Source organism: Lethenteron reissneri, chromosome 25, assembly GCF_015708825.2.
Source record: "Lethenteron reissneri isolate LAM-NWPU_2019-01 chromosome 25, ASM1570882v1, whole genome shotgun sequence".
Taxonomy (NCBI): domain Eukaryota; kingdom Metazoa; phylum Chordata; class Hyperoartia; order Petromyzontiformes; family Petromyzontidae; genus Lethenteron; species Lethenteron reissneri.
In genome coordinates, this window is record NC_083803.1 from 7,230,509 (window position 1) to 7,243,716 (window position 13,208).

The window sequence follows — 13,208 nt, forward strand, 5'->3', positions numbered from 1 at the left end:
TTCATCACTGGTATCGTGAAGCACAGGCTATTGAACCCACGCAGTGGAAGGCAGAAATGTAAAACCGAAGTTACTTCTACAATATTTCTTTAAAAAAAACCAATCTGGAAACATATCTGATGATGATTGCTTGTGTTGCAATCGAAACGTCGTGATTTATTTTTTATTTTATTCCTACGTGACTTTACCGAAAGAACCAGAGGGTATGGAAATATCTTGGTAAGAAAAATCCTGTTCATATGAGCATTGAAGTACTGCTCATTCCTTTCACAGCCATGTTGCTTGTGGTGATATTCCACATTCATTATGACAGGGGGAGGGGGGGCGAGTCAATCCATTTAATAGGACAACCACTTTGGGTCATGACTTGATTGGTGTTTTTATTATTATTACAACACGCTTTTATTTAACTCTGTTGTCGTATCCTCAAAAAGTCTTGTAATTCAATTTTTACCCACTTCCCAATGTGCTATCGACTGCAAACTTGGTATACGTATGTCACTACTGATGACAATACTATATTCTATCATAAAAAATCCAAATTATATATTTTGAAACATTTTACACGCTTTTATTTAACTCCGTCTTTTGTCGTATCAAATATAGTAACTCAATTTTAACCGTCTTCCAAATGTCGTATCGACTGCAAACTTGGTATAGGTATGTCATACTGATGACAATACTATATTCTATATTGAAAATTATAAAATATATTTTTAAACAATCTTTTTTACGGGTCTAATTGTCCACGCTCAACTCACGTTGGCTGTAAATCACCACGGTCCCTTACGTTATGGCAAGCCTCGGGGAGCCACGCCGAGGGGCGGGGGTGGTGGAAGGAGGGGAGGGGCGGTGGGGGAAGGGAGCACGGGGAGGGGCGATGGGGGAGGAGGGGCGATGGGGGAAGGGGCGATGGGGGAAGGGAGCACGGGGAGGGGTGATGAGGGGGAGGGGCCCTGAGGGGGGGGCCCTGAGGGGGGAGGGGGGCCCTGAGGGGGGAGGGGCGCCCTGAGGGGGGAGGGGCGCCCTGAGGGGGGAGGGGCGATGGGGGAGGGGCGATGGCGAGGGGCGATGGGGGGAGGGGCGATGGGGGGGAGGGGCGATGGGGGGGAGGGGCGATGGGGGGAGGGGCGATGTGAGGAGGGGCGATGAGGGGAGGGGGGAGGGGCCCTGAGGGGGGAGGGGCCCTGAGGGGGGAGGGGGGCCCTGAGGGGGGAGGGGGGCCCTGAGGGGGGAGGGGGGCCCTGAGGGGGGAGGGGCGCCCTGAGGGGGGAGGGGCGCCCTGAGGGGGGAGGGGCGCCCTGAGGGGGGAGGGGCGATGGGGGAGGGGCGATGGGGGAGGGGCGATGGGGGAGGGGCGATGGGGGGAGGGGCGATGGGGGGGAGGGGCGATGGGGGGGAGGGGCGATGGGGGGAGGGGCGATGGGGGGGAGGGGCGATGGGGGGAGGGGCGATGTGAGGAGGGGCGATGAGGGGAGGGGGGAGGGGCCCTGAGGGGGGAGGGGCGATGGGGGGGGGGCCTGAGGGGGGAGGGGCCCTGAGGGGGGGGGGCCCCTGAGGGGGGGGGGGCCCCGGAGGGGGGGGGGCCCTGAGGGGGGAGGGGCCCTGAGGGGGGAGGGGCCCTGAGGGGGGAGGGGCCCTGAGGGGGGAGGGGCCCTGAGGGGGGAGGGGCCCTGAGGGGGGAGGGGCCCTGAGGGGGGAGGGGCCCTGAGGGGGGAGGGGCGATGTGGGGGCCCTGACGCTGTGGCAAGCTGCGGGGCCCACGTCCTGGACTCGTGCGCTGCTTTCACAACGAGAGTCGAACATTGACGATGCTCCCCGTGGCACGACACGGCTACTGCTGAATGGCTGCTGTGCATGCAAAAGCAAGGTAGCTCACTCTGTTGTTGTTATTGTTGTCGTCCTTGTCGTTGTGCTTGTATGCTCAAATATTGCACCTTAATTTTAACACACTCCCCAATGTCGTATCGGCTGCAAACTTTGTATAGTTGTGTCATATTGATGACAATACTATATTCTATCATGAAAAAATAAAATAAAAATGTAAACTATCTTTTTTACACGCTTTCTATGAACTCACTTCTCAAATGTTGTAACTTTAATTTTAACCGTCTTCCCAATTTGGTATCGACTGCAAACTTGGTATAGGTATGTTATACTGATGACAACACTATATTCTATCATTAAAAAGAAAATAAAAATATTTTTAAACATTAATTTTTATAGGCTAGATGTTTCTGCTTGGCTCTAATTGTCCACGGTCAACTGACGTTGGCTGTAATTGTGGAGTTCTGCCATTACTCATACGGTACATTTCATTAAAGCGTTGTGTTAAAAGTATTTTTAAACACAGTATTACTTATTTCTTGTCAACCTACACCACGATGAGCAGTGTGGGTGTGTGGAGCGAGGTGTAATGATTGCCTGGTGGCCCTTTGATTGGTGTACTTGCAGTGGCTTTGTCTCCAACATTAACTGCTGCTGACACTTGGGCTACTCACATCTCTAAACATTTCTAAAACATTCTTGGTTCTTTCGGTAAAGTCGTGAGAATTTTATTGTTATTTTTATTATTTCCCTTCTACGTGGCTTTACCTAAAGAATCCCTGCATTCACGAAAGCTTTAAACCTTTATAAAGAGTTTGCCTTTAGAGGCTAACCCCCCTTTTCCTGATGACGACCGCTTGTGTTGCGATGAAAACGTCGTGGTTTTTGTGTTTATTTTTATTACTGAAAGAGCCAGAATAAGTCTACATTATAGACTGCCAGTACACTCACTCAGGTTCAGTTTAATAACCAGGCTACAGTCTACATTATAGATGCCAGTACACTCACCAGCTTCAAAACCATTGCTACAGTCTACACTATAGACTGCCAGTACTCTCTGCCTAATAACCAGGCTACAGTCTACATTATAGACTGCCAGTACACTCACTCAGGTTCAGTTTAATAACCAGGCTACAGTCTACATTATAGATGCCAGTACACTCACCAGCTTCAAAATCATTGCTACAGTCTACACTATAGACTGCCAGTACTCTCTGCCTAATAACCAGGCTACAGTCTACATTATAGACTGCCAGTACACTAACCCAGCTTAATAACCAGGCTACAGTCTACATTATAGACTGCCAGTACACTCACCCAGCTTAATAACCAGGCTACAGTCTACATTATAGACTGCCAGTACACTCACCCAGCTTAACAACCAGGCTACAGTCTACATTATAGACTGTCAGTACACTTACTCAGGTTCAGCTTAACAACCATTGCTACAGTCTACATTATAGACTGCCAGTACACTCACCCAGCTTAATAACCAGGCTACAGTCTACATTATAGACTGTCAGTACACTCAGGTTCAGCTTAACAACCAGGCTACAGTCTACATTATAGACTGCCAGTACACTTACTCAGGTTAATAACCAGGCTACAGTCTACATTATAGACTGTCAGTACACTCACTCAGGTTCAGCTTAACAACCATTGCTACAATCTATATTATAGACTGCCAGTACGCTGACTTTTAATATTTGTATTTTAGTTTTTCCATCTATGTGACTTTACCGAAAGAAGCAAAGAATATGACCACGGAGATGTACAGTGTATGGCCAAATTATATTTTAAAAATGTGTCAACACACTCAACATACAGTATTAGACAATACTGTACATTCATTCATTCATTCGTGTAGAATGAAGAAGACCCATTGCCGGAAACGTCGCCTGCCATATACTTTTCCTATTAAGACCACAGAGTTCCTGACAAATGTGTTAAGTCAAAAAAAAAGTATTATACTCACGGCTAAATAAATCCTCCGTGTGTATTAAAAAAAAAACCACATTCGCGTGCTTGTGGCTAAGGGTCGTACAGTTAGGTACTGTAAACCCAAAATAAATAAATAAGCTAACGAAAAAATGCATTAAATGTTGCGACTGCTGCTGCTGCTGCTGTGAGGATGTGGCTTTGAGGTTGGCTGTGTGGAGCAGCAGCAGGAGGAGGAGGAGGGAGGAGGAGTGGATGGAGGCGTGTGGGTTTGGGGGCTCTCTGAGTCACGGTGCGCATGCTGCATTCGTTTGGGGGGTGGGCAGGAGGAGGAGGAGGAATAGGCAGTGGTGGAGGTAATGGTTGGTCGACTTCATAGAGGAGGAGTGTATTGAAGAGCTGATGGAAGAGTTGGAGTGGAGGATGGAGGAGTAGTTTACTAGTGGACGGGACGGACCCAAGTTAGTGCGCCGAGTAGGTCGGGGCTCTCAGAGTCATCGCAATCTCACCCGGTAAGCGAAGCCTCCTGGGGATGTTCATGTTGAGGTTTTATTAGCGTCGTACTGAGTGCTGGGGAGAGAGGTGAGTGGTGGTGGGGGGAGGTGAGTGGTGGTGGGGGGAGATGAGTGGTGGTGGTGGTGGGGGGGAGATGAGTGTTGAGAGGAGATGAGTATTGGGGAGCGGTGAGTGGTGGTGGGGAGAGGTGAGTGGTGGTGGTGGTGGGGGGAGATGAGTGGTGGTGGTGGGGGGGAGATGAGTGTTGAGAGGAGATGAGTGTTGGGGAGATCAGTATTGGGGAGAGGTGAGAGCGGTGGGGAGAGGTGAGTGGTGGTGGAGGGGAGATGAGTGTTGAGAGGAGATGAGTCCTGGGGGGTAGGAGGAGAGAGATTCCTGCGGGGTGGGAGATGAGTGTCGGGGAGTCGTAGCGCACGCAGCCTGTGTGGGAGTTCCGCGTAAAGTCGCAAAGTGGCACACACACAAACATACACACAAAACGCATACACACAAACACATACACACAAACGCATACACACACACATACACACACACAAGCACACAAGCACACACAAGCGCACACTAACACACAAAGATAAAGATCCCCCGTATAGCCTTCACAGACTGTAGGGGCAAGTGCTGTTAGCGAGCACCTATGAAGGCCAGAACGGTACACGAGGGGGTGGGTGGCCAGCACCACGCCCGACCGCCTTTGTCTCCCTAGCGGCGATGTTTACACACCGCACCAGGTACTCATTTAAGGCTGAGTCGACCTAGGGGAGGCCCAGGACCGGTTCAGATAATCGTCACTGGTGTTAGCCGTGAGCGGGAATCGAACCCGGGTCGCCAGGTTCGTAGCGCAGCGCGCTAACCGCTACACTACCGCTCCCCACTGCACTAACACACACGCACACACACACAAACACATACACACACAACACTAACACACACACACAAGCACAAACACACACACCCACACAAACACATACACACAAACATACATACACACTAACACACCCACAAAAACACACACGCGCGCCCTTTCCACAGCAGAACCAGATTGTTGCGAGATTACGAGTCACAGGTCCACACACACACAAGCACATACACTAACACACACACAAGCACACACACACACACACTAACACACACACACTAACACACACACACACCACGTCGACACGTGGATCCGGTCTTTGGGAATTCCCTGCCACGGCGCCAAAACGCCGGTCGGCTCGCGAGGATCGTGATCGGAACGTCTCCCCGCTGGGCCCCGTGAGTGTGTTGTGTGTGTGTGTGTTGTGTGTGTGTGTTGTGTGTGTGTTGTGTATGTGTGTTGTGTGTGTGTTGTGTGTATTGTGTGTGTATTGTGTGTGTGTTGTGTGTGTGTGTGTGTTGTGTCCCAGCCACTACGGCAGTGCCGACTGAGCCGCGTGTCTCTCGTCTCTCCCTCCCACCACCACCACCACCCCACAAAGAACTCTGCTCGCTTCTGGTAGCCGCCTCCTTCTCCTCCTCCTGGCCTGCCCCTTGCTGCCCAGCGGGGCTCCGAGTGATAAACAGAGCTTCCTCCACCTCGCCGGAGAGAGGTCCCGGCTCCCCGCGTGTCTTGCCTCCCAAGGACGGAGGGAGGGAGGCGTCTCGGAGACCTCGGATCGCGTCTCCCATCGCCACCGACGCCACCGACGCCCGCACGGTAAGGGACGCGCTCACAGAGTGAAGGTGCGCGCGCCTGCGTGTTGGTGGTGGTGGTGGTGATGGTGGTGGTGATGAATGATGATGGTGGTATTGGTGATGATGAATGGTGGTGGTGATGAGTGGTGTTGGTGGTGGTGATGAGTGGTGTTGGTGATGAGTGGTGTTGGTGGTGAGTGGTGGTGATGATGAATGGTGGTGATGAATGGTGGTGGTGATGAGTGGTGGTGGTGGTGGTGATGAGTGGTGGTGGTGATGAGTGGTGGTGGTGATGAATGGTGGTGATGAATGGTGGTGGTGGTGGTGATGAATGATGATGGTGGTGTTGGTGATGATGAATGGTGGTGGTGATGAGTGGTGTTGGTGATGAGTGGTGTTGGTGATGAGTGGTGTTGGTGGTGAGTGGTGGTGATGATGAATGGTGGTGATGAATGGTGGTGGTGATGAGTGGTGGTGGTGGTGGTGATGAGTGGTGGTGATGATGAATGGTGGTGGTGATGAGTGGTGGTGGTGGTGGTGATGAGTGGTGTTGGTGGTGAGTGGTGTTGGTGATGAGTGGTGTTGGTGGTGAGTGGTGGTGATGATGAATGGTGGTGATGAATGGTGGTGGTGATGAGTGGTGGTGGTGGTGGTGATGAGTGGTGGTGGTGATGAATGGTGGTGATGAATGGTGGTGGTGGTGGTGATGAATGATGATGGTGGTGTTGGTGATGATGAATGGTGTTGGTGGTGAGTGGTGTTGGTGATGATGAATGGTTTTGGTGATGGTGATGATGAGTGGTGTAGTGGTGGTGATGAATGGTGGTGGTGGTGGTGTTGAATGGTGGTGGTGATGTTGGTGATGAATAATGGTGGTGGTGGTGATGATGAATGATGATGGTGGTGTTGGTGATGATGAATGGTGGTGGTGATGTTGGTGATGAATAATGGTGGTGGTGATGATGAATGATAATGGTGGTGATGGTGGTAGTGATGTTGGTGATGAATAATGGTGGTGGTGATGGTGATGATGAATGATGATGGTGGTGATGGTGGTGGTGGTGATGAATGATGATGGTGGTGGTGGTGATGAATGGTGGTGGTGGTGATGAATGATGGTGGTGGTGGTGATGAATGATGGTGGTGGTGATGAATGGTGGTGGTGGTGATTCCCGCACGGGGTTTCGTGGCATGGTTCGTGATGGCAGTGACGATCGCGGGGTGAATGATACTAAACAGGTTGCTGATGGTGGGGTTAGTGATGACGATGATGGGGTTAGTTATGGTGGTGATAATAACGGGGTTATGATTAGTGATAGTCGTGTTGATAACATCAGTGGCACGTGGAGCCCGAAGCGGTTGTTCCAAGGTCGACTCAGCCTTAAATTAGTACGATGTGTAACCAGTGCAATTTCTAACATGTTCAATAGGGGGGGTTAAAATACATCGGTGTTCAACAACCGGCATGGTGAAGTATGGGCAAACAACGCCACTGACCGACACATTTTATTCATTTAATGATATGCAATAATCAATACAAATATATTGACACATTGAAATAAAAAAACTATTTAACACGCAATAGGTGACATAGCATTCTCGTGTTATATGCACTTTTAAATAAGGCCTCATCATAACGCTTGCGTGTATGGTGAACTCCTTTCGCACCGTACGTGTCCAACCATTCTAATCGGAGGTGATTGTTACCTTGAGAATCCTCACCGAGTCTCAAGACCCCCCAACCCACCCCATCTTTTTCAGGGCGTACTGCTACTTTGGGATGTTTGACCAAATTCCAATCGTGCTTTGCCGGTGGCTCTTTTGTGTGAGCTCCGAAACCAGATGGAGGTGGTGGGGGACGCACGTAAAGCAGCTCCCCTGCTTAGTGATTCAAGAATCCACTGCTCTACGATATTTCCCATTTCCTTGTCACCTGCCCCCCCCCCCACAAGCAGCTACATCACCTGGCGTGTATACTATTTCCACGCAATCTCATATTTAAGCACTAGCCAGGGTCAACACTCGCATTGTTCAATTGCTCCGATAGCGAGGGACTATTTGCGTTTGATGATAACTTGTGTGCTCTTGGTTATTGGTTTTACTGTGAAATATATTCCAAGGAAATGACCCGAAAGGTGCGCGCTGTCCTGTGGACTAAAGCAAGGGAAAAAATGTAGCAATGGCAATTCATCGGACTCCTCCGCCACGTAAAACCTCACCGTGTGTAGGCAAAAGACATCGCGTATTTTTTTTGTAGAGACAGAAGCGGCCGCCGGCTATGCGCGGTTCTGGCCAGTACCACAGCGTGCCGGGGTCGGCCTCACAATGGTTGCTTGCTTCACAGCACTTGTTGTTCTCTCTTGTCTTGAAGACAACTCGGGGGAGGGGTTGTTGGGTCTTTGTTTCCTGTTGGTGGTGGTGGAGGAGGAGGAGGAGATGAGTGGCAGCGCACCTGGCCCATCTTCTTGTCTGTGGTGTTGAGCCATGCTATGGCGGCTGCTAAAGGTGCGTTTAGAATATGTGGCTGCTTTACATTTCCACACGATAAGCCACTTGGTTGAGCAATCTTTGGTGGCCAGGTTCGCTTCTGAAAAGAATAACTAATAGCTCGGGTGGACTTTACCTAATAACACTCTTGGGTTATTTCGGTAAAGTCACGTAGAAAAAAAAATAATGATAAAGAACCAAAGAGTAATTCCTGCAGTCATTAAAGCTTCGAATCTAGTTTTTTTACTTGGTAAAATAAAACAAATACACTTGCTTTCGTTTAAGGTTATCTATTTGTAGTTATTTACTTGCCTTTCCTATACTTTGCACTCCGTTTTTTTGTCCTGTTTGTTGTAACTTTCTGACGTCCCTACTGGGCACCTGAAAAAAAAGAGCTTCACAGCTCATCGGATTTCTCCAGGAAAAAATAAAGATTCTAATTGTGATTCTGCGGCTAGTGCAGCACGTGGATCCAGTCTCCCACGATACACTGGTGCATTGAGCCGGTGGTTATCGCCGCGCGTGCAAATGTGGCTGTCATGAGACGCTCGGGATGGGAGATTCGCCCGACACTAATCCTGCTGCTGTAAGCTTATGCTGCGAGGTGGTAGGTTGGCGAGGAGATGGGTGCCAGCACCACAGGCGTGGATCATTGAATCCATCTGTGTGCATCTTTGAATGTTAGTCATGTAGGCGTATGTGCACGCGAGGGTGTTTGTGGCATGATACCTTGTGTGTTATGTTTAAGTACCATACTTGTTTGCTTTTCAACGAAACGGCAAGGGCTGAATTTGTACAACTCCGTTTCAACAATGAAAGCTTACATTTCAAACGTATTATTCTGGGGTGAAACTCAGCGCGTGTGTTTTATGTCAAACCAGAATATTAAAAAAACGCTTCTATTGTTGAAAACCATACTTACATAGATGACAGTGTAGGCACATTATTTGGTGATTCTACGTTGGTAGTGTTGCACAAGCATACATATCTCCTGCACCTTTTCTGGTTTCTCTATGGTGTGAAGGACCATTGTCTGGAACGTTGCCCAATAGATATATTTTTTTCTCTTCAAGGTGTTGTTATTGACCAATTCATTGTGTTATACATATATACAGTACTATATATACAAATAAAACGTGGCAACAAATATCGTGCCATAGGGTGTTCGTGTATTTGATACCTTTGTAAGCAACCTGTCTTTGTGAGTACTGTACGTATTGCAGTTATGAATTCACGTTTGTTGTTTAACTAGGTGAGAACTCCAGAGACCAGGATACGTCTAATTTGCCAGTGACCTAGGGCATTCGTCTGCCAGTAGGGGGTAATGATTGCTATCTAATCCCAATTGAGTACTGTGATTTGTGGTGTAATTTTCTAATTTAGTAAATGTGGACCTTGGCGAGTTGGGGCGTGAGCGTGGGAGTCAATATGCAGTGCAGGAAATGTGCAAGTCAATAAAGACAACTCATTGCTGCCTGCCTTATAACAGAAAATATGAAGTGCCCCGACGTTTTTGCCATTGACCCTTCAGACACCACTTCGAACATAGACCCTAATATTTATACTACAGCACAGGGTATGTGTAGTGACTGACTCAGAAGACACTAAGAGTAGGAGGCACTGTTTATTAAACGGCCTTCACAGTTCACACTTTAGTAACTACGGTTCCCAGTCAGGACAGCTGGCAGACTGCCTGACTGGTGACGCCAGTACGACAGGGATTCCACTCCAAACAACAGCTCCGAGGTCCTCTCCCGGGGCCCCTCTTATACTGCCAGCGTGGCCTGGCCACGCCCCCCTTCTGGAACCTACCAGCGGGTTCTCGATGTGCCCCTTTCGTAACCTTTCCCCTCGATCCCTCTCTGGTCTATCACGTGGCCTGCTGTCAGTCAGGGCTGCTGTAGCTGTGGATCCCCTTCTCTGCCAGCAGCCAGCGCTATGCTGCTAAGTGACCGATTCTATGTCACTACATATGTGTTACGACTTTTAAGCCATAGGTTAACCTTTGTTGAGGGCAGCACAAAACAATACCCTATGAAAATCATAGGCCCCCATGTGTTACAGTTGCCGTGTACCTACGTGTGTATGTAGGTGTGTGTTGTTCATCCCGTAGACACTCACGCAGTGTTGTACATACCGTAAAGCACTCAGTGCGTGGTTGCGCAGCGGTAGGAACCCAGCAACCTGCTTTTAATTCCAGCTCATGGCCAGTGACGATTATCTGAACTGCTCCTGACCCCCCCCCCCCCCACCTAGGTTGACTCGGCCTCAAATGAGTACCTGGTGCGTTGTGTTAACATCGCCACTTGGGGGACAAAGTTCGGCCTGGCGTGGTACTGGCCATCCACCGTGTGCCGTCCGTAGCCAACCGTGCTCACTGGCAGCACCTGCTCTCTGTGAAGAAGATATACGGGGCGATCTTTGTATTTTTTGTGATGGTCACTTTCACACACGCTGAGATTATCAGACTCGATTCTGCGGCTCCCCTATGTCAACTCAGTCTTCGTGATTTACATCGTTTGGTGTACAGTATAAACATCAGCGCTGAGAAGACAACGGCGGTCGGGTGTGTGGGTTAGCTGGCTTTCATGGGCACTTACTCGTAGCACTTGCCCTAACAGCCTGTAATGAAGGCTATATGGGAGATCTTTGTGTTTGTGTGTGAAAAGGTAATTGGTTTTTATCATAATAACCACACAATGTAATATATTATTCAAGAGGAAACGCTGTTGAAATAAAGACTCAGGCGTGTATTGAACAAAAATGGTGGTAGCAAATGTTAAGGCGGTCAAATGTCATGTAGCGTGTTCTTTTAAAGAGTAAGCATGGTTATGGATTTTTTGGAGTATTAGTTTAAGCTTGCTTTTCAAAAGAGAAGCCTGGTTGTCCTTAGTTGTGTGACCTCCGGAGAAAGGGATTATACTGTAGTTTTTTTATGGAAGTAACTACAGTGCAGTAATTACGTAACATATCTTCAAACATTTGAGGAAATACCACGTATTTTTGTAATCCCATTGTCTCTCTATGAGGAGGTAGAGACGAGACGGCTTTTAATGTTATTAAAACCAGGACATGCTACTTAAGAGTGTTGAACCAATGTCTATGGGCCCACGGGTGTTACTGCTCCATCTCTTATGGTGACATTTAATGAAAACCCAGTTGTCATGCTGTAATTGTTGAGCTTACTCTCTTGCTACTGTGGCTGCTGTGGCCTCCAGGCGTCTCCAAATATTACAGCATAGGGGAGAGGTCATATTTATATTTTAGTATTGTACAGCAGTAACGGTAAAGGCGAACGATAACCATTTGAAGGAGACCTCAAGGACACTGGCCATGGGGGTATACATATATTTATATTATCTCACTTCACAACACTGGGTAGTGCTGATTGGTGGTGGGATTGGGCCAGAACAAGTTCAAATATCACCGCACACTGATGATGTTAGCATGGCCAGGAAATTCATACCTAAGTGTTCAAACCACTGCATCACACCCCTTGGTCGTAATAATACATTTAATAAAATACATAGGGATCTGATCTCGAGCCCATTATCTTCAGGGCTTGTTTGTCTCCAGTAGCCAGGCTCATACATGAATATGCTGATGATACTCAGCTCTACATCGCTTTGAAAACGTCTGGCACAGGGAGTCTTCGATTTACGCACACCCGACTTATGAACACTCGTACTTACGAACCAGCTTCTATGAAATATAAAAAAAAACATTGCTTTAAAGCGCGAAATCGCAATTGCAAACTGAACCGCGGAACTATTTTGTTCAGAGGTGCGATCCTCCGCGAGATGTATACACTCACTCATGCTGGGAGTGAGTGTTTGCGTGCACGAGTGGAACGCTGGGCAGCTAAAACGCAACAAGTTGGGACAGTAGGGGGTACAGCTGGTGCATCTACTGGTCATCTCAGTCAGCCAACCTATGCCACCTGTGTCTGTCCCAAGACCTCAAAGTGCACCTGGCCTGGCACAGGCACCGTGGTGACGTCACCGTCACTTAGTGGCGCATGGTGGGCATTGGTATTGGAGCGGTAGCATAGCAGTTACCGTGCTACGCTGCGAAAGCGGTGACCCGAGTTCGATTCTTGCTCATGGCCAACACCAACCAGTACCTGGTGTGGTGTGTGAACATCACCACTGGGGAGACAAAGGCGGCCGGACGTGGTGCTGGCCACTCGCCCCCTCGTGTTCTGTGCTGGCTATTGCTGCTCGCTAACAGAACTTGCCCAAACAGCCTGTTAAGGCTACACGGGGTATCGGTGTTGTTGGGGGGTGTGTGTCTTTGTATGTGTCTGTGTGCACGGCCCCCCCGTGTGTGTGTTTGTGTTTGCACAATTGTGGTGACTCATTTGCCCCCCTTCTGACAAGTAAGCTATGATCAGGACTCAAGGTAAGTGAAAATAAAAGGTGTTTTTCTATTTATGTTACTTCATTGTACGTTTTATTTACTCTACAGTATGTTTTTACAATGTTACATGCGTATGTACAATATTTATTCCCTTTTTTGTTGAACCGTAACACATTTCATACCACTGACCGTATGGGCATTTAATACAGTGCATTATTGTGTTCCGACTTATGAACCATTCTACTTACGAATGGATCTCAGGAACAAATTAGGTTCGTAACCCAAGGACTGCCTGACAATAAACTGGCTTTTGGAATGTACATCAGCTCTAAAACAATGGCTGACCTTTTTTTAGCAAGTCTCGAATTGCGGAAAACTTGGCGACAGGGTCAATTAAAGACTGATACAACAAATTTGCTGATTGAAAT

The 13,208-nt window shown here is 48.6% G+C and overlaps 1 protein-coding gene across 6 annotated transcripts in view; it reads left to right on the forward strand.

Moving 5' to 3' along the window:
- B3GNT2 (UDP-GlcNAc:betaGal beta-1,3-N-acetylglucosaminyltransferase 2) overlaps window positions 1-13,208 on the forward strand; it is a 74,101-nt gene that overhangs the window by 32,246 nt on the left and 28,647 nt on the right. For 2 of the 6 annotated variants that reach the window (XM_061559127.1, XM_061559125.1), the window contains exon 2: window positions 5,739-5,956. The exons of 1 other annotated variant lie outside the window; for it this stretch is intronic. Coding sequence is in view for 2 of the 5 variants with exons in the window: in XM_061559125.1 (XP_061415109.1) it covers window positions 5,739-5,956 (218 nt within the window). In the remaining 3 variants the exon portion in view is untranslated. Of the gene's footprint in view, window positions 1-1,733; window positions 1,871-4,079; window positions 4,278-5,341; window positions 5,536-5,738; window positions 5,957-13,208 lie in introns of those variants that run through there. 3 more of the 6 variants (XM_061559126.1, XM_061559128.1, XM_061559129.1) reach the window with 3 other exon arrangements.